The 22077-nt window shown below is 37.0% G+C and overlaps 1 protein-coding gene across 2 annotated transcripts in view; it reads right to left on the reverse strand.

Moving 5' to 3' along the window:
* Positions 1–22077, reverse strand: part of LOC127845739 (integrator complex subunit 8-like) — a 71215-nt gene that overhangs the window by 32512 nt on the left and 16626 nt on the right. The window contains exons 5-14 of one of the 2 annotated variants that reach the window (XM_052376849.1): positions 21988–22050; positions 19314–19371; positions 18284–18457; positions 17473–17565; positions 15952–16104; positions 14939–15033; positions 12936–13068; positions 9354–9615; positions 1406–1542; positions 265–375 (exon numbers count right to left, since the gene is read on the reverse strand). In XM_052376849.1, coding sequence (XP_052232809.1) covers positions 265–375; positions 1406–1542; positions 9354–9615; positions 12936–13068; positions 14939–15033; positions 15952–16104; positions 17473–17565; positions 18284–18457; positions 19314–19371; positions 21988–22050 — 1279 coding nt within the window. Of the gene's footprint in view, positions 1–264; positions 376–1405; positions 1543–9353; positions 9616–12935; positions 13069–14938; positions 15034–15951; positions 16105–17472; positions 17566–18283; positions 18458–19313; positions 19372–20344; positions 20500–21987; positions 22051–22077 lie in introns of those variants that run through there. The other variant, XM_052376850.1, reaches the window with a different exon arrangement.

The following is a 22077-nucleotide window of genomic DNA, read 5'->3' on the forward strand; positions in this document are numbered from 1 at the left end:
TCTTCACTTCATGATGATATATTTTAAGTTTTGATGTAAGCGCTTGCGGAATACAAAGTAGGTCAATCCATACCATTATACCATTTGATGCTGGCGAACCAGCCAACTGACAACGGACAGACAGACAGAGTGACTGCAATATATTCTGTCTAAAACTTAGTTTGTGGCGGTATAATAAACATTGGCTAAAAATAATGTACAGATAAAGGTAGTTAATCAGAGTTATTATCCAATAAATCTGGCTGTAATAAAAGTGTAGATTACCTTGACATCCATGCAGTGGCAAGCCTTTCCTATGAGTATATACACATAAACCACGTCTACACTGGGCTGTATCTTCTTGATTATCTCAAGAATTTCAAATGGCACCCTCCACTGCAAATATACAACATGTCTCTAACATAACATCCCTTCAGTCCTTGGTCTTAAAACCTGAGACAGACTGGGTTTTGCATCTGGTCAATTGTGTGCAACAATGTAATCCTTTTGCTTCAAAAATATTTGTTTTAACTAAATCCACAAGGCTCCCCTTTATAATGTCATACTCATTTATACAAGAGCCTTTATAATGTCATACTCATTTATACAAGAGCCTTTATAATGTCATACTCATTTATACAAGAGCCTTTATAATGTCATACTCATTTATACAAGAGCCTTTATAATGTCATACTCGTTTATACAAGAGCCGCAATCTGTAAAAATAGAGCTTCATGCATGTGCATTACGTGTCTTCTGCACAGGCTAATCAGGAACACTTTCTACTTTTTATGGCATTTTTGTTTAAAGGTCTCTTCTATGCACAAATCCAGATAAAGCGGAAAGTGTCATCCCTGATAAGACTGTGCAGACTGCACAGGCTAATCTGGGATAGAACTTCACATATGCTATAAGCCCAGATTTCACAGCCAGGCTCATGTATTGCTATAATAATAACAATCAATTTTTCTGTACAAATGTTTCACATGAATATTGCAAAATAAATCACATTTTAACATTTTTGATAGAAAAGTCAATGTTGGGTCGTTCATGCCAAAGGTAAACCGATCTGAGTACTTTCTAGGTTTATAATTCCTCAATAAGTTATGTTAAGGGATGTAATTTTTCAGCAAGTAATGTTTGGGCTTAAACATTTTCAGCAAGTTATGTTTAAAGTTAATGTTTTCAAGTTTGTTTTATTCCAGTTGAGTATTTAGTATACCTTCTAGATGTCGCAATGGTATAGTGGATATGGTGCCCCCCTAGCGATCAGGAGGTAATAGATTTTCCAACTATGTGAGCAATTTTTTAGATCTCTCACATACACACCAAGCACTGCTTTTGCCCAGGAAAAGGACTCAAGAGCATTTAAATAACAATTATGCTATCAATTCAATCAAGCGAAAGTAAATAGGTTTAAAGCTACCTTCTCATTGAGTTGCATGACATACTGTGGTGTCTTCTGCTGGTTGACTATGAGCTCGGTAACCAGGTGACGGGTGACGTCTGCATCGTACATGAACATCAGCTGGTGTTCCACATTCACCATGGTAACTGACGAGTCTGCAGACAACACAAGCCTCGTTATGGTAAAACTATGCTTAATGCATTGTCATTAAGTGTTGTCCCATATAGTCTGTGCAGTATGCATGCTTAATGCATTGTCATTAAGTATTGTCCCATATAGTCTGTGCAGTATGCTTAATGCATTGTAATTAAGTGTTGTCCCATATAGTCTGTGCAGTATGCTTAATGCATTGTCATTAAGTGTTGTCCCATATAGTCTGTGCAGTATGCTTAATGCATTGTCATTAAGTGTTGTCCCATATAGTCTGTGCAGTATGCTTAATGCATTGTCATTAAGTGTTGTCCCATATAGTCTGTGCAGTATGCTTAATGCATTGTCATTAAGTGTTGTCCCATATAGTCTGTGCAGTATGCTTAATGCATTGTCATTAAGTGTTGTCCCATATAGTCTGTGCAGTATGCTTAATGCATTGTCATTAAGTGTCGTCCCATATAGTCTGTGCACTATGCTTAATGCATTGTCATTAAGTGTTGTCCCATATAGTCTGTGCAGTATGCTTAATGCATTGTCATTAAGTGTTGTCCCATATAGTCTGTGCACTATGCTTAATGCATTGTCATTAAGTGTTGTCCCATATAGTCTGTGCAGTATGCAAAGGCTCATCAGGTACAACACTTTCTGCCTAAACGGGATTTTGGCTAAGAGGACACTTCCTTTAAATGAAAAAATACCATAAATGCAGATGTGTGCCCTCTGATAAGCCTGTGGGGCTGCACATGCTTACCTGTTAAAACACATCATGTCCCCCCTGATAAGCATGTGGGGCTGCACATGCTTACCTGTTAAAACACAAGTCCCCCCTGATAAGCCTGTGGGGCTGCACATGCTTGTCTGTTACAACACATCATGTCCCCCCTGATAAGCCTGTGGGGCTGCACATGCTTACCTGTTAAAACACATCATGTCCCCCCTGATAAGCCTGTGGGGCTGCACATGCTTGTCTGTTACAACACATTATGTCCCCCCTGATAAGCCTGTAGGGCTGCACATGCTTGTCTGTTACAACACATCATGTCCCCCCTGATAAGCCTGTGGGGCTGCACATGCTTGTCTGTTACAACACATTATGTCCCCCCTGATAAGCCTGTGGGGCTGCACATGCTTGTCTGTTACAACACATTATGTCCCCCCTGATAAGCCTGTGGGGCTGCACATGCTTGTCTGTTACAACACATTATGTGTCCCCCCTGATAAGCCTGTGGGGCTGCACATGCTTGTCTGTTACAACACATTATGTGTCCCCCCTGATAAGCCTGTGGGGCTGCACATGCTTGTCTGTTACAACACATCATGTCCCCCCTGATAAGCCTGTGGGGCTGTACATGCTTGTCTGTTACAACACATCATGTCCCCCCTGATAAGCCTGTGGGGCTGTACATGCTTGTCTGTTACAACACATCATGTCCCCCCTGATAAGCCTGTGGGGCTGTACATGCTTGTCTGTTACAACACATCATGTCCCCCCCCTGATAAGCCTGTGGGGCTGTACATGCTTGTCTGTAACAACACATCATGTCCCCCCTGATAAGCCTGTGGGGCTGTACATGCTTGTCTGTTACAACACATCATGTCCCCCCTGATAAGCCTGTGGGGCTGTACATGCTTGTCTGTTACAACACATCATGTCCCCCCCTGATAAGCCTGTGGGGCTGTTCATGCTTGTCTGTTACAACACATCATGTCCCCCTTGATAAGCCTGTGGGGCTGCACATGCTTGTCTGTTACAACACATCATGTCCCCCCTGATAAGCCTGTGGGGCTGCACATGCTTGTCTGTTACAACACATTATGTGTCCCCCCTGATAAGCCTGTGGGGCTGCACATGCCTATATGTTACAACACATCATGTCCCCCCTGATAAGCCTGTGGGGCTGCACATGCTTGTCTGTTACAACACATTATGTGTCCCCCCTGATAAGCCTGTGGGGCTGCACATGCTTGTCTGTTACAACACATTATGTGTCCCCCCTGATAAGCCTGTGGGGCTGCACATGCTTGTCTGTTACAACACATAATGTGTCCCCCCTGATAAGCCTGTGGGGCTGCACATGCTTGTCTGTTACAACACATTATGTGTCCCCCCTGATAAGCCTGTGGGGCTGCACATGCCTATCTGTTACAACACATTATGTCCCCCCTGATAAGCCTGTGGGGCTGCACATGCTTATCTGTTACAACACATTATGTCCCTCCTGATAAGCCTGTGGGGCTGCACATGCTTATCTGTTACAACACATTATGCACATGCATTAATCCCAGTTTTACCAGAGCGAGGCCAAAAACACTAACAGGGTAGGCAACTCTCGCAAGGCCCCAAGGACTACACAACTTCTAAATTCCATTTAAGTCTTTATCTCAAGCAAGGGCTTCAAACACTTCTTATTTCTTTCTTAGTCTTCATCTCAAGCAATTAAATCTAGCCTTCATCTCAAGCAATTAAATCTAGCCTTCATCTGAAGCAATTAAATCTAGCCTTCATCTCAAGCAATTAAATCTTTACTACGCAGGTATGCACATTGACATGTTTGTAGTCCCTTAGTAAATTAAATCAAATTCAAGACCTTTTATTCTACATTCAAGGAAATAAGTAAATAAGTAAACTGGTTTTGAAAAAGAATGAAGTTGTTTCTCTGTTTTCTATAATTATTTACAGGATTCATTACCAATTCTTATGTACTGACAAGCAGCAAACAGCATAAAACCTTTACAGACTGCCAGTTACTGAAAAGCTGTTCTAGTTTTATTCTGGTTTTATATAGCCATTTTCACTTCTGAGTGGGAAAGACAAAAATCTAAATGTATCAAGTATTTGTATTAGTTAAGTTTATAAGCTACAATCCCCATGTTGGGGGTCTAGAAGTTTTGAAGTTATGGGACCACTTCTCATGACTTACATGTTTGTTAGATCTATTTAAGTCTACATTTCAAACATTCAGCCAAATGGAAATCGAAGCAAAAATAACAAGTCCAAAAAAGCATTCTCATCAGTCAATATTTTTACTTTAAACCAAATTTGAGTGATATCTAGAATATCATAGTCAATATTAGTTACATTATTTATGTTAACTGTCTTTGATATAATAAGTAAAGTAAACAAATCAAACAACAAGCAAATATTCAATTCATGTGTTGCTTAAAGGGGCCTTTTCACGTTTGGGTAAATTGACAAAATTGAAAAAAGTTGTTTCAGATTCGCAAATTTTCATTTTAGTTATGATATTTGTGAGGAAATAGTAATACTGAACATTTACCAGGCTCTAAAATAGCCATTATATGCATCTTCAACGATTTAAAAACCCGAAAATTATAAAGCGTTGAAACGCGAAACAAATTCAGAATTTGGAGAGATCTGTGGTTGTCGTTTTATTTTGTGAAACTACGAGGATTGCTTATATAAAGTATAAAATACATCTAACTTTGTATCCGGAAGAATGGCCGAGTGGTCTAAATGGTAGACTTTTTACTCCAGGACTCCAGGGGTCAGTGGTTCGAGCCCTGCTGAGGGTTACCTTTTTTTTTTTAAATCTTATTCTTGATTTACTACTGGAGCTTTTTATATCCAATGTTTACATTTATCAATATAAAGCATTTAATGACAAACTTCAAAACATGCCAAAATCTGTGAAAAGGCCCCTTTAATAGGTATGTGCTATTTTACGATAGCAAATGTTAAATGAAAATATACTGTAGACCTTAAAAAACTGAATGGAAAGCTGGGCCACTAGTGGCAGAAACCACCATAAGCAACATCTTCTAAAAAAATCTGCAGACAAGAGCTGTTTGTAGAACAGTTATACAATGTAATCTTGTCAAAACAAAAAATGTTTGAGGATGATCTGATGAAAACTGATGATAAAGTGCAGAAAAACTGTAATGCTCAAAATTGGTAAGTCAAGCAGTAACAGAAAAATAACACTGATTGTTTTTAATGATCCAATCAACTTAAAAAAAAAGAAGAACAAATTTGTCCTCTAACACTTGCCCTATGTCATTTGCAAAATAAAATACTTTCCTGTCGTTTATGGGTTTTAAAAATTATCATATCCACATCTGTACAACTAAGACTGATTTGTTTTTTCAAAAAGATCAAAAAATTAAAGGAACATCAAAATATATCAACTTTTTCAGAATGTTGCCAATTTTTTTAGGTGATTTAAGAAAAAAATGAAGTTTACAAGAAACTATTACTTACTGCAAATTTCAACAAAATGAAGCAGCTATGTCCAGTAAGATGTTGAATTAAAACAGTTGTGAACTTATCAAAGTAAATCAAAAAAATAAAACTACGTCAGTCATTTTCAGCAATCTTTCTAAATCCTCAAAAGTACCAGGCCCAACTACAGTTTAAACAGTATACAAGATAGATATTACCATCTTTTGCCTTTTTTTCTATTGCTGGAATATGTTAACAGATCAAATGAACTTATCATTTCAGTTAATTTGAAAAAATATGTAGAACTAAAACACATTGAAAGTTGGTTCATATTAACACAAAGTCATTTTTTCTTTTCTTATATAGACAAATGACAACCAAATGTTTATTAAGCACATTTGAGACTGTTTCCTGGGTAAAACCAGTACTCATTGAGTAAGAGTGCATATCAGATCATTTATTGTCTGATTGAAGAAACAAGAGCACCGCCTTGCGGGTGCAGACCGCTCATCTATTTTCTTTTTAAAGGTGAAGGGACTCTCATTTTCAATCACAAAGGAGGGAGGGGTGGAGTGAAGAGGGGTGCATTGTGTGGGGGTGTGGACATTTATTACATTATGTTCCAAAAATGCAAAAAAAAGGAAAAAAAAAAATTCGGGTGGTGGGGGGGTGGGGGGGGGGTGGGGGGGGGTGGGGATTCTTGGGTGCGATGGTTGGAGGGTATTTCAAACATAAAATAATAAAAATAAATATTTGTGTTTTTTAACAGTTTCAAAAAAAAAATTGGGGGGGGGGGGGGTGAGGTGGGGTGTATAGTGTGAGGGTGTGGTGGTAATTTGTGAGATGATCTTAAAAAAAAAAAAAAAAAAAAAAAATTAGGGGGGGGGGGATTCGGGTGGGGGGAGGGGGGGGGTGGGAGGGGGGATTCTTGGGTGCGATGGTTGGACGGTATTTCAAACATAAAATAATCAAAATAAATAGTTTTGTTTTTTAACCGTTTAAAAAAAAAAAATTTGGGGAGGGGGTGGGGTGGGGGGGGTATAGTGTGAGGGTGTGGTGGTCATTTGTGAGATGATCTTAAAACAAGGGACAAAATTGGCACAAAACCAGGTTTTCATTGTGAAAAAAAAATCTGATAAAGGGAGAAAACTCACACTGAACTTTTGAAATGAACAAACAAAATTAACCCCCTTTGTAAGTTTGTTTTTTAAAAAAATCTATTTTTAGTCGTGGCGACCTTGACATTGGAGATATTGACGTGATTCTTTCGTGCGACACACCGTCCCATGATGGTGAACAAATGTGCCAAATGATTTTGAAATCTCACAATGAATGACATAGTTATGGCCAGGACAAGCTCATTTATGGCCATTTTTGACCTTTGAACTCAAAGTGTGACCTTGACCTTGGAGATATCAACGTAATTATTTCGCGCGAACCACCGTCCAATGATGGTGAACAAATGTGCCAAATGATTTTAAAATCTGACAATGAACGACATAGTTATGGCCCGGATAAGCTTGTTCCGCCCGCCCGCCAGCCCGCCCGCATTCGCCAATCTAATAACCAGTTTTTTCCTTCGGAAAACCTGGTTAAAAACCTGGTAAAAAAAAAAAAAAAAATAGGGGGGGGGGGGGGGGGGGGGGGGGAAGGGGGGGGGGGCACGGGCAATGGTTTGGGTGGAGTCTATTGTGGTTTGTCAGGTAAGAGTAGTTTTGTTAAAGTATCAATCAAATCTTATCATAAATAAAGAAGTTATGGCAATTTTAGCAAAATTTAATAATTTGACCTTGAGAGTCAAGGTCATTCAAAGGTCAAGGTAAAATTCAACTTGCCAGGTACAGTAACCTCATGATAGCATGACAGTATTTGAAGTTTGAAAGCAATAGCCTTGATACTTAAGAAGTAAAGTGGATCGAAACACAAAATTAACCATATATTCACAGTTACTAAGTCAAAAAAGGGCCATAATTCCGTAAAAATGACATCCAGAGTTATGCAACTTGTCCTTTTACTGTACCCTTATGACAGTTTGCAAGTGTTCCAAGTATGAAAGCAATATCTATGATACTTTAGGGGTAAAGTGGACCAAAACACAAAACTTAACCAAACTTTCAATTGTCTAAGTATAAAGGGCCCATAATTCCATCCAAATGCCAGTCAGAGTTACATAACTTTGCCTGCACAGTCCCCTTACGATAGTAAATAAGTGTTGAAAGTATGAAAGCAATAGGTTTGATACTGTAGGAATAAAGTGGACCTAAACACAAAACATAACCAAATTTTCAATTTTCTAAGTATAAAAAGGGCACATAATTCTGTCACAATGCCAGTCAGAGTTACATTACTTTGCCTGCACAGTCCCCGTATGATAGTTAGTAAGTTTTTCAAGTATGAAAGTAATAGCTTTGATACTTAAGGAATAAAATGGACCTAAACACAAAACTTAACCTAAATTTTCAATTTTCTAAGTATAAAAAGGGCACATAATTCTGTCAAAATGCACGCCAGAGTTATCTAACTTTGCCTGCCCAGTCCCCTCATGATAGTAAGTAAGTGTACCAAGTTTGAATGCAATAGCATTGATACTTTCTGAAAAAAGTGGACCTAAACGCAAAACTTAACCAAAATTTTCAATTTTCTAAGTATAAAAAGGGCACATAATTCAGTCAAAATGTACGCCAGAGTTATCTAACTTTGCCTGCCCAGTCCCCTCATGATAGTAAGTAAGTGTACAAAGTTTGAATGCAATAGCATTGATACTTTCTGAGAAAAGTGGACCTAAACGCAAAACTTAACCGGTCGCCAACGCCGACGCCAAGGTGATGACAATAGCTCATATTTTTTTTTCAAAAAATAGATGAGCTAAAAAATCACATCAAAGTATGTTAAATGTTGCATTTTACAAATAACTGTTATCAATCAGTAAAATTGATTTGAAATGTGTTCTATGATACCACTGTTGGTTGAAGACTTAACAAACAATAACAAGCATGCTTTAACATTGAATTGAACATGAATTCCAAGCCACCTATTAAATATGGTACAAATAAAAGATATATGTTGGTTTTAATAGATTTAATCTATTTTAATTCACAATTGCCTAACAAATTCATATTTCTTGCAAAAGTGAGTGAACATATTGACTTTTTATGATCACAGGTAATTGTAAATCCATAAACTACATAATTGACATTACCTTTTCGTTTTATTTTATTTGTTTACATTTGACAGGAGTAAAACTGGCTATTCCCATGGGGCATCCAAACAATGATGCCAAATTGAAACAGTGAATTAAAAAAAGCACTCTTATAGTCAGTGATTGAAAGAGCGAATTATCATTATAAATCATATAAATTCTCCTTAAAATAACGGAAAAGTATCAAATAAAACCAACTTAAATTACTGACCGAAATATGCAGATGATTCTAAATGGCTATGTTGGTTGTTAGATAATTTGAGACCTACTTCAAGGAGGTATTTTCTTGAGGAAAATCCAGTTTAGGCAGAAAAAGTTGTCCCTGATATGCATTTGTGCACTCTGCTGTATAATCTGGGACTACACTTTACGCATTAAGCCCAGTTTTCCCAGAAGCTCATTTAAAACAAAAGTACTACAACTATTATATATACCTCTGGTAGAAGGGTAACTGCTTGCCACCGTGGTAAGGTCGTCGAGGGTCGTCCCAAAAGACATGTTGTCCCTCTGGATTCCATTCTCAAGCTTCCTCATCTGGTCGCACTCATAGCCTGTGAAGTGGTTACGGATGTCGCTCTGCAGCACCATTGGTACGAAGTGTGAGTGCGCTGGTGCAGCTTCAGCCACGTGCCATAGGAACGTCACCAGGTTGGTCTTCTGCACGAAGGAGGCTCCGTTCATGGCCACCGCCAGCACCTGGGTCAACAGAGGACAGTGAGTTTGGTTAGTGAATGGAGTTTAAATACTATTGAACATTGGAACCCCTCTAAACCGGACACCCTCGGGACCGGTATTGAGAGGATAGCGGTTTAGAGGGTTTCCACTGTACATGTAAAAACATACAAAATACACATGTTAGTGGGCTACACTTGCACCTGGGTCAACAGCCCAACCATGATGAGTTCAGTTAGTGAATGGAATTAAAATAATAATCCAAGATTAGCCTGTGCAGTCTACACACACTTTTTCAAAAGAAAAATTCCATTAAAGTGGATATTTTTGGCCCTGATTAGCCTGTGAAGACTGCACAAGCTAATTTGGGATGGCACTTTATGCTCATGCTTTTAACACAGATTTCCCAGAACAAGGCTTATATAATTGGGCAGGTATAAACATACAAAGTGCACATTTTAATGTGCACAGAAAGTATGGGGAACAACATTCAGAAAAAAGTTTAAGTAGGAAAATTAACTACATAATAAAGTAATTATTAACATACAAAATAGGCACATTCAGTGACAGCACATGGAACAAAACATGCAAATAAGTAAAACTCAAATAACAAATAAGTTTGATAAAAAAACTTTACATATATATATAACAATTTCATAAAGTTATCTATGATTTCTCTCAATAGTGACAAAGAATAACCCTGACACAGCATGTAGTTAATGTGGCATGAAGTTAAAGGATGTCAAAGTTAAACAAGCGGGCCATAATGGCTCTGAAGTGCTAACCAGATTTCAAGGTACATGAGTTGTCTTGATGAGTTTTTTTACCATACTTGACCCACTAAAACATGTTCTCAATATAATAATTCTAACAACATTTCAGAAAGATCGAATACAAAATGTGGACTCTAGAGTGGTAAAGAGTTAAAAGTTGATGACGAACACTGCAATTCACTGGATGCCAGACATAGGCTGATCAGTTGAGCTAAATAGGGGCATAACTTTTGAAATTATTATGCAGAAAGATAACAAGAGCACCGCCTTGCAGGTGCAGACCGCTCATCTATTTTTCTTTTTAAAGGTGAAGGGACCTATCTTAATTTCATTTTTTTTATTTTTTTGGGGTGGAGGGGGTTGGGGCGGGGGTGTGAGGGTGTGGTGGTCATTTATTAGATGATCTTTAAAAAAAAACATTAAAAAAACAGCTTTTTTTTGGGGGGGGGGATTCGGGTGGGGGGCGTGGGGATGGTTTGGGTGGAGTCTATTGTGGTTTGTCAGGTAAGTGTTGTTTTGTCAAAGTATCAATCAAATCTAATCATAAATAAAGAAGTAGTTATGGCAATTTTAGCAAAATTTAATAATTTTACCCAGAGAGTCAAGGTCATTCAAAGGTCAAGGTAAAATTCAACTTGCCAGGTACAGTACCCTCATGATAGCATGAAAATAATTGAAGTTTGAAAGCAATAGCCTTGATACTTTCAAAGTAAAGTGGATCTAAACACAAAATTTAACCATATATTCAAAGTTACTAAATCAAAAAAGGGCCATAAGTCCGTAAAAATGACAACCAGTGTTATGCAACTTGTCCTTTACTGTCTCCTAATGAAAGTTTGCGAGTGTTCCAAGTATGAAAGCAATATCTATGATACTTTAGGGGTAAAGTGGACCAAAACACAAAACTTAACCAAACATTCAATTTTCTAAGTATAAAGGGCCCATAATTCCGTCAAAATGCCAGTCAGAGTTACATAACTTTGCCTGCACAGTCCCCTTATGATAGCTAGTAAGTGTTGCAAGTATGAAAGCAATAGCTTTGATACTTTAGGAATAAAGTGGACCTAACCACAAAACTTAACCAAATTTTCAATTTTCTAAGTATAAAAAGGGCACATAATTCTGTCGAAATGCAAGTCAGAGTTACATAACTTTGCCTGCACAGTCCCCTTATGAAAGTTAGTAAGTGTTGCAAATATGAAAGCAATAACTTTGATACTTAAGGAATAAAATGGACCTAAACACAAAACTTAACCGAAATTTTCAATTTTCTAAGTATAAAAAGGGCGCATAATTCTGTCAAAATGCTCGCCAGAGTTATCTAACTTTGTCTGCCCAGTCCCCTCATGATAGTAAGTAAGTGTACCAAGTTTGAATGCAATAGCAATGATACTTTATGAGAAAAGTGGACCTAAACGCAAAACTTAAACAGACGCCGACGCCGATGCCAACGCCAAGGTCGACAATAGCTCATAATTTTTTTTTCAAAAAATAGATGAGCTAAAAATCACAAATGCGCAACTTCATACCTTAAAGACCATGCCTGCAAGTTTGAATGTTGGGATGTTAAATTATTTCAGAAAACGCCTGCCATGAATTGGCATCTTAGGAGAGCAGACTTTTTTAACAAAGGGTACAACAATGGGGTTCAAAGGATTTAACATCAGTTAAGATATGTTAAGAAGAATTACAAAAAACAAATGGATGCTATACGTGATATTATATAAGACAGAAATAATTTATTTAAAATCACATAAATTAAATGGGACCATTTCACATTTTGGTAAATTTACAAAATAAAAAAAATGTTTCAGATTTACAACTTTTATAGTTATGATATTTGTGATGTAACAGTAATACTGAACATTTTACCATGCTCTAAAATATCCATTTAATGCGACTTCTGAAAATTTAACAAGACTATTGCCAAGCAATATATGTCCCCTACCGGCTCCACCATTGTCAGAAATATATATTTAGTTTTTTAAATATTTGTTGCCATAGCAACCAGAATTTTTGATGTAGGAACAAAATGAAATGACGTGCATAATGTCCTTATTGCCATCTATCCATGTTTCAAGTTTCATGAAAAAATATTAAGAACTTTTATAGTGATCGCAGGATCCAGAAAAGTGTTACAGACTCACAGACTGACGGACACACAGAGCGCAAACCATAAGTCCCCTCCGGTGAAACCGGTAGGGACAAACACCTGAATATTATAAAGCGTTGCCAACAATTGAATAATTTGGAGAGCTCTGTTGTTGTTATATTTTGTAACACTACCAGGATTGCTTATAGTAAGTATAAAATACATCCCTTATTGTATAAGCATGGATGGCCGAGTGGTCTAAGCGTAAGACTAACTCCAGTGGCCAGTGGTTCGAGTCCAGTTGAGGGTTACTTTTATTTCGTTCTGTAATTTTATTCTTTTTTTTTAAGGAGCTTTTTAGATGATGTTTACATTTATCAATACAACGCATTTAATGACAAACTTCAATACATGCCAAAATCTGTGAATAGGTCCCTTAAAATGTTAAAAATTCTATGTTTTTAACACTAAATGTGTACCTTGACCAGGAACTTGATAGTGGCGATGTCAGCATCTTCCAGGATGTCAGCAATGATGGACACAAATGCTTTGCCTTCCATCACACCTCGGATCACATTGCAGATGCTCACTTGGATAAATGTGAAGGTCAAACTAGAACACAAGGTCACAGAGGTTAAACTAGAGGTCAAAAGGTTGGATCTATTGCAGATGCTCACTTTGATAAACATAAGGGTCAAACTAGAAACACCAGGTCATATAGATCAAACTTGAGGCCTTAGAGGTTGAAAGACAATGAAGATGCGCACATGGATGAAAGTGAAGGTCAAACTAGAAACACAAGGTCACTGAGGTCAAAGTTGAAGGTCCAAGGTCAGACAGTAGATTCAAATAATGCTTTGTCAAAAATGCCACAACTACATGTACACCCATATCATATATACATCATATATGTTTGAGGGCAAATCAAAAGGGCAGGTGACAATCAATCAGAATAATAAACAAATCTTGCACTTCATGATGATGAAATTTAAAGTTTCAATTTAAAAGCTCGAGAAATAAGGAAGTACATACTTTTCTCCACAAACTTAACTTTTCAAACCTACCAACTGACTGACAGAATGACAAGGTGACTGTAAGGCATATATTGAGTCGTTTTCTTGTACTACATCAAAGCTTCTTGCAAACTTCCTCGACTGCACACTTGTGCTGCAAACTGGACTCACTGTGCCCTTACACAGTTTGATAATGTTTTCTGAATTTGGCTTCTAAGATGTAGCAAGAGTCATCAGAGATGTTAGAGCTTTATATGATTATTGTTAAGTGCTTTGTATGTGACTCTGAAGTCAGTTTCTCATCGAGAAACATCACCAAAATATATTGCATCACCGATTATTATTTTCATATAATTTAAATAAACTGCTATGTTCGTATACAATTGACTTAAACAAACTTAAAATATGTATGTCTGGTTTATAAGTTTTGCTGTGGTAAAGTTAAAATATAACATACTAGTCCATTAAAACTCCATTGCAACTTTACTGAAAAATTCACTATGTAATGCTAGAAAAGGTCAATTTAACAATTAAGAAGTGAACGGAAGATTTCCACAAGGATAAAGTAGAAGACAATTCTTCGGCTATTTGTAATAAAGGTTTATTAGCATACTTTCTTCATTTACCACAGCATATTTGCAAAATATATATTATTATATACATATATTTTATAATATCAAAATATGTTTCACACTTTTGTTGATGATCATTTTAGATAGGCAGCATTAGGGGTGAGAGGCAAAAATTATCGGGCATCATTGCCCTGTTTTTTTGCTACATTATGGGGCATCATTGCCCTGCTGTTTTGCTAGATTATGGGGCATCATTGCCCTGCTGTTTTGCTAGATTATGGAGCATCATTGCCCTGCTGTTTTGCTAGATTATGGGGCATCATTGCCCTGCTGTTTTGCTAGATTATGGGGCATCATTGCCCTGCTGTTTTGCTAGATTATGGGGCATCATTGCCCTGCTGTTTTGCTAGATTATGGGGCATCATTGCCCTGCTGTTTTGCTAGATTATGGGGCATCATTGCCCTGCTGTTTTGCTAGATTATGGGGCATCATTGGCCTGCTGTTTTGCTAGATTATGGGGCATCATTGCCCTGCTGTTTTGCTAGATTATGGGGCATCATTGCCCTGCTGTTTTGCTAGATTATGGGGCATCATTGCCCTGCTGTTTTGCTAGATTATGGGGCATCATTGCCCTGCTGTTTTGCTAGATTATGGGGCATCATTGCCCTGCTGTTTTGCTAGATTTTTCTATATCAGCCCCACTCTGTGAAAATGGGGCTTAATGCATGTGTTAAAAGTGTCGTCCCAGATTAGCCTGTGCAGTCCATAAATTCCATAAAGCGGTAAGTGTGGTCTCTGCACAGGCTAATTGAAGACCAAAGTTCTCACACATGCATTAAGCCATGTTTTGCCAAAGCGAGGCTCTTATATCATATGTGTATGTCTGAACTGTGTACCTTTCTTTTGCTGCAAGCTCATCCTCTAGGTTGGCCCGGTACGCTGTGCTCAGCTCCTGCTTTACGTTGTCCTCTATCAGAAGGTCAACGAGGCCCTACATGGGGAAACATGAGGCAGTACATACGGTGTACACATTTTATCAGTCCACTACATTGATACCTGCCTAATAAAATGCTGCATGATATATTTTTTTATATTAAGTCAACATGAAGTTGTTTTAGCAGTCAATTTTTAAAGTTGGTCATTATACTTGGAATTAACTTTGAAGTCATCATTTTTGGTAAAATTTAATCAGATTTAACTAAAATTACGGTTTGATACCAAGATGTTTCATATTTTAGACACAAAGCAAAAACAGCAAGAACATATTTTACAAACATAAAATGCACGAGTTCATGACCTCATCATTCACATATCAAACCTCCATTATCATAATCATTCCTGCTTAAAATGCAGCATCAGTAGCGATAACTTTTCAATTATTTCTTTGAAAATAGGGACTAGAGGTATGATAAACAGCAAAAACTGCCTAATTATTTTGTACTATAAAAGGCTAGGCACTAATAACGTAACATCAAGCCTGGCCAGTACATGTATATTACAAAGTGATAAGGCAAGAACCTGTTATTCTCTATATACCTTTCGCGAAAAAAGTTAGTATATACAGTGAATGTTATTATCTGAGCAATTTTGGATTCCATATAATGCAGATATCTTTTTCCTTTTATACCATTTGCTTTTTTATCATCGTTAATCAATAGCATCTTGACAAGCACAACTATGATGAACAAAATTATTTGAATCGACCAAATAGTATTAACAACTGCCGCCACCTTTTTGTTTCACCCTTTTCTTATTAAACACAAAACTATGCCATTATACAAATTGGAGAAACCACATATAGATTTTAAAAAACCATTCTAATATTGGTTTATCAATTCTTGTAGATTCTTCAAACTACTCATTTTGACCTAAACGTCGCAAGACATTGCACAAATACACCAGTGTATACCCTGTATACATTCTGCCTTGCAGACTCAGCTCTCCGGTACAGACTCTCTGGTTTAGCACTGAGTTTTGCCGACGACTCTTTGAGCGTCCTACACGCCACGTAGTAGCCATTCAGCCTCTGCTCCTCCACATGGCAATACACAGGATTAGTGATCTGAAAATGGGAACTTTTTAGTTTGAAAAGAACCTTAAACCCAGTATCTGATAAGTTTCCCAGCAAAGCATACAGTGTTTCTGTTTAATTAGTTTAAAAGTTTTTACAACATAATCTGGATCCTCTCCCAGATAATTATATCACATAAATTACAAAATACATTATTTATAATTAAACAACACAATGAGTTAATATAACATATACAAACATTAATCAGCATGAAAGTAGGTAAAGTTATTAATAATAGTTATCTACTATTGTATGTATGTTATTGACGATTGCATACAACATTTAAACCAGAAACAGTGTTTCTGTTTCTGGCATTCACATAAAATTTGACAATTAACGTTGATAATCACTAAATGGTGATGAAAACTGGTGAACATATAACGCTTAAACTGCTTTTGTATGCATGATCAAATTTAAATGAAACAATCTGCATATTTAATCTCCCTATATTTTTATGTTGCCTTTAAAAACAATTAAACCAGTTTAATCCATAACTCCTCAGGATCTAGTAAAAAACATGATACCAGAATTACACTTATAGAAATATAGAATATTTTCCATGGTTTATACACCAAACCAAAGCCACTTAAGTTTAAGCAAACTGTTGCTGTTTCCTTATTTATCTATCAGGATCAGGTGACAATATAAGGAAGTAAGTTAAACAATAATAGGAATTATAGAAATAAAACCAAAAATGAGCTTTGTTAAATCAAAGACAAATGTAAGCTCAGTTGAAGCAATTAACAACAGTGAGCTCAGTTGCTTTAAATGACAACAGTGCGCTCAGTTGAATCAAAGCCAACTGTGAGCTCTGTTGCACCAAATGACAACAGTGAGATCTGTTGCATCAATTGACAACAGTGAGCTCTGTTGTATCAAAGCCATCTGTGAGCTCTGTTGCATCTCATGAAAAATGTGAGTTCACTTGAATCAAAGCCAAGTGTGAGCTCAGTTGAATCAAAGCCAACTTTAAGCTCTGTTGAATCAAAGCCAACTTTGAGCTCTGTTGCATCAAAGCCAACTTTGAGCTCTGTTGCATCAAATGACAACAAAAAGTTCAATTGAATCAAAGCCAACTGTTAGTTAAGTTAAATCAAATGACAACTGTTAGCTCAGTTGAATAAAAACCCAACTGTGACCTCTTTTGAATCAAAGCCAACTGTAAGCTCAGTTGAATCAAATGACAACTGTGAGCTCTGTTACAACAAATGACAACTGTGAGCTATGCTGCATCAAATGACAACTCTTGCTCAGTTGAATAAAGACAACTGTGAGTTCACTTGAATCAACGCCAACTGTAAGCTCGGTTGAATCAAAAGACAACTGTAAGCTCAGTTGAATCAAATGACACAAACATACATTTTTTATGAGGTCTTTGGTCTCCCTGAACATCTCTAAGGCATGGTGGTATGACTCCTGGTAGAAGAAATATGTCCCCAGGTCATATGATATCTGAAAATAGAAGAAAATGTCCCAAGATCATATTATATCTGAAAATAGAAGAAATATGTCCCAAGGTCATACGATATCTGAAAATAGAAAAAATATGTCACAAGATCATGATATTTGAAAATAGAAGAAATATGTCCCAAGGTCATACGATATCTGAAAATAGAAGAAATATGTCCCAAGGTCATGCGATATCTGACAATAGAATAAATATGCCCCCAGGTCATAATAAAACAAGTTTTTTTTTAAGTTTTCACAATATATATATATAAGGAAAACAAGTATCCCCGGGTTTTGATATATTTTGACCCCAGAAGCATTCTTTGAACAAAGTTTGTAGGCACCACCATATTTGTACAGACTTCACAGGTCAATGTTACAAACCAAATATTAAAGCCATGACCATTGAGATTTTCTTAAAGATTTGAGAAGTTTTCATTTTTTAATCAATTTTTAGCTCCAGTAACATAACTATGAAAAGTTAATGCATACACCTCATACAAGCACCTCACGCACGCACTAACACACAGCCAACTACACGGCATCCTAAATGCTCATCATAAGCATAAAGTGCTTTAGTTAGCTAAAACAGCCCTGATTCACTCCACCCTTAATTTCAAAAGCTCCCCATGAGCATTACGTGCTCAGGTTTTTTAAATAAAAACAAAAGTGAGTCACTCAATTCCAGTTCAATTCCAGTTCAAAATCCCCCCTCTCTGACCTGGCAGTTGTATTCCTCGGGTGTGACGTCACGGGCGAGGTCCCAGCGGTACTCGGGGCTCTCACTGGCCCATCCAGGCAGGGTGATGCAGGCCGCCCCAGGGACCCGCATGGTCTTTCCACACTGGATACATCGCTGGAGGTTGTCCACAGACGTGGCCGCCTTGTCACGCAGCTGTCATGTAAAGGTATAGGCATGGGTTTAGAGTCAGAAATTGATACTAGACTCTTTTTCATTAGACATTCATATTTAACCAAGGATCACTGGGATATCAGTTGTCTGTTTACATTTTGATACATGACAGATGACAAGAACAAACAAAGCTTCAATAATGGTGCAGATAAATAATGCAAAACCATTTTTATTCATGGGACATGCTTTTTTGTTGCTTTTGTGGTTGACTGATCCATAAATTTATTACAAACACATAGGATAATGAACAATGCACATTCCATATTTTCTTCAAACATCACAAATTTTAAACATTTACGCGTTCATGAAAGTCTTCATTTGAAAAAGTGTGAAATATCATGCTTACAAACCTAAATAATGAACAGTAGATGGATTTCTAAAAAATTCAAATTTTTCTGTAAGTTGTAAATGTTTGGCATATGCTTAATATGTAATTGTTCACTATGAAATCAAATCATAGGTGAAAAATTTAAATAGATATATATTTCAATCAAAGACATTTGTATCAAAAACGGTTAAAAAGCATAGTTGCAGATTGACATAAGTATCTTAACCCTTTCACACTCAGAAGCAAAGTGAAAATGGCTGTATGCAAACAGCATTAAACCAGAATAGCCTGCAAGTAGCTCACAGTCTGTTCAGGTTTTAATGCTGTTTGCTGCTCATAAGAATCTATGGCTTGGAAATAAAGCCTTTAAAACTTGAATCTAGTAAGAAAGGTCTTTAATTACATTTAATTTTCTTAGGGACTACAAATATTTTCAAAATACGTATCTAAGTGGCAAAGCGTTAAGTGGTGAAAGCAACATGGGCAGGGAAGGAGTGCATCATTACTCACTGTGCTGATGATGGATTCTGTCTGCATCATGGCTGTCATGGCATCCTGCTGACCTTGACTGAAACAGGAAAGTATACCTTTACAGAGTGTCATGTAAAACTTTGTTGACACAAACAAAACTAGAGCTTACCACAGAAGTGAGGAAAACTATCCCCACTCCTCCCTGCCAACCGCAATACTGCATGTCATAATATGTAGCAAGTTCTAATATAAATTCTAAGCTGAAACAAGAGCTGTCTCCATAGGATGACATATGCCCCCGAAAAACGCTTTGATAGTAGTTATGAGCATTTTTCGAAGCTTAAACGCTGACCATAAGTTCAAGGTCAACGTGAAAGGGGTCAAACTTTGTGTGCGTATGGAAAGGCCTTGTTCATATACACATGCATACCAAATATGAAGGTTACATCTAAAGAGACATAGAAGTTATGAGCATTTTTCGAAACCTAAACGCAGATTTTGAAACCTATTAAACGCAGACCCTTAGTTCAAGGTCAAAGGGGTTAAAATTTGTGTGCGTATGGAAAGGCCTTGTCCATATACACATGCATACCAAATATGAAGGTTGCATCTGAAGCGACATAGAAGTAATGAGCATTTTTCAAAACCTAAACTTAAAGTGTGACAGACAGACGGACAGATAGACAGACAGACGGACAGTGCGATCACTTTATGCCCTCCTTCGGGGGCATAAAAAGTGGTAATAACTTTTTAAAAACTTAATATCAAAAGTTACACTGCATTGAAATTTTAATGTTAACTCTGAAAAGTATAGATTACTTTGATGGACAAGTTGTGTCAACAGACAAATGCCCATGGTCTATCCAGTATAGACCTATTACTTTTTGGAGGAGGCACATCAAAGTTAGTAATGATATGTGGAGAATGGTTGGAAAACAGAAATGTAAATAACTAAAATTCGGAAAAATAAATAAATAATGCAAGGGCCATTATTCAGAAGTTTCTGACTACTGATAATGATTGGGTTTATTTACACCTTTAACATACAGTACAGTCAACGCGGAACAAACATATTTGTGATCCGCTGCGGCAAGGTGAAACGAGTCGATACCGCGTCAGCCAATGAAGCCGCGTCAGTATGCGGCGGCAAGTTGCATTTCGCCGCGAAGCTTTGCATCAGTCCGCCGAGGCAAGCCGCTATCCGCGACATGACACCGAGTGCGTACATGTATCATAAAATAAAAAATCTTTTAAAAATGATTAGTTAGTTAATAAATTTTAAAAGAACAATTATAATAATATTTAAAACAAGAGCACTGCATAATGGGTGCCACGCTCCGCTGCGAAAGATTGTCAGAATTTATTTTTTTTAAGAGGTCAGTGACCTTGACCTTTGACCTAGTGACCCAACAAGAGATGTGTTTGTCAGAAACACAATGCCCCCTAAATAAAATTTCTATTTATCATTTCGCAGGTATAGAAATAATCTCCCTTTAAAAGTTATTTCTTCCCTTGAATTTTTTCCAATCCAACCAGGGGGGGTAGGGTCTCACAGTCAATTATGACCATGTCAGACATCACTGACAACCAAGGCCTGTGGTTTAAAAGAGATCATAGCCAGAGTTGAGCATGTATCTATGGACATAAGTCCACAGGTATGTAATGAACATCAAAGAAATTATAATTATATCATTTTAAAAAAAAACTTTGACAAATCAATCAATTATAAATAATCAAAATAATAAGTCTGTACAGTAACTGTGAAAAGAACTTCAATTCTTGGTAAGGAAATATATAATATGAGATTTATAATTATATATATTACTTCCCTTGAAAATAATTGTCTGTAACAAATCTCTATTTTTAGTAGCAAATAATTAAAAGCCACTACTGGACTGTAGATTCACCACTCAAAATGTGCAGCTCCATGAGATACACATGCATTCCAAATATATAAAGCGGCTATGTCGAATAATTTTCTCCCTTTTTAAAGCTTATTACTTCCCTTAAATCTGTATTTTTTACCGAAGACCGTAGATGACCTTGACCTTTTACCACAATGTGTTTGTCAGAAACACAATGCCGCCTACTGTGCTGCTTTGATTTATTTAACAAAACTATATACGTAGGCAGGTCAGATAACTATGTCCATTTAAAGCTTATAACTTCCCTTGACTTTGTTTTTTGCACCCTAGACCTTGAAGGATGATGTTCACCTTGAGATTTTACCACTCAAAATGTGCAGCTCCATGAGATACACATGCATGCAAAATATCAAGGTGCTATCTTCAATATTTAACAAGTTATGGCCACTGTTAAGGTTGCTGCATTAACAAATATAAATGTATATGAAATAAAAACACACAAAAATAAACAACGGTAGCGATAGACAACTATAAACTGTAAGATGCCAATAATATCACTTTAAAACATGAATAACTATTAAAGTAGCGTAAATCTAGATTTCTATGCTACACAAATGTACATGTAGGTGTATATCGAAAGTACGCAAGGTTAAAACAGATTCAGTGTCGTTGCGCGGATCGATGCCGAGTGCCGCCGCGTACTAAATTTCTGGCCGTGGCTTAGCTGCCGATTATGTTTGTTCCGCTTTGGCTGTACTGTAGATCTTATTTTCACAAAAAAAAGTTCATTCAGCTCGATGACATTCAGAGCAATACTGAGAGCCAATAAGAACTGTAGTAGTACTTACACATGCATGAAAGATTTCACAGGTTTTGTTGGAAAACTGTGCTTCACCAGGGTCAAAATGGTCCTGCAAATTAAAATGAAATCTTCCATT

The sequence above is a fragment of the Dreissena polymorpha genome, chromosome 9 (assembly GCF_020536995.1).
Source record: "Dreissena polymorpha isolate Duluth1 chromosome 9, UMN_Dpol_1.0, whole genome shotgun sequence".
In the NCBI taxonomy this organism is placed as follows: Eukaryota; Metazoa; Mollusca; class Bivalvia; order Myida; family Dreissenidae; genus Dreissena; species Dreissena polymorpha.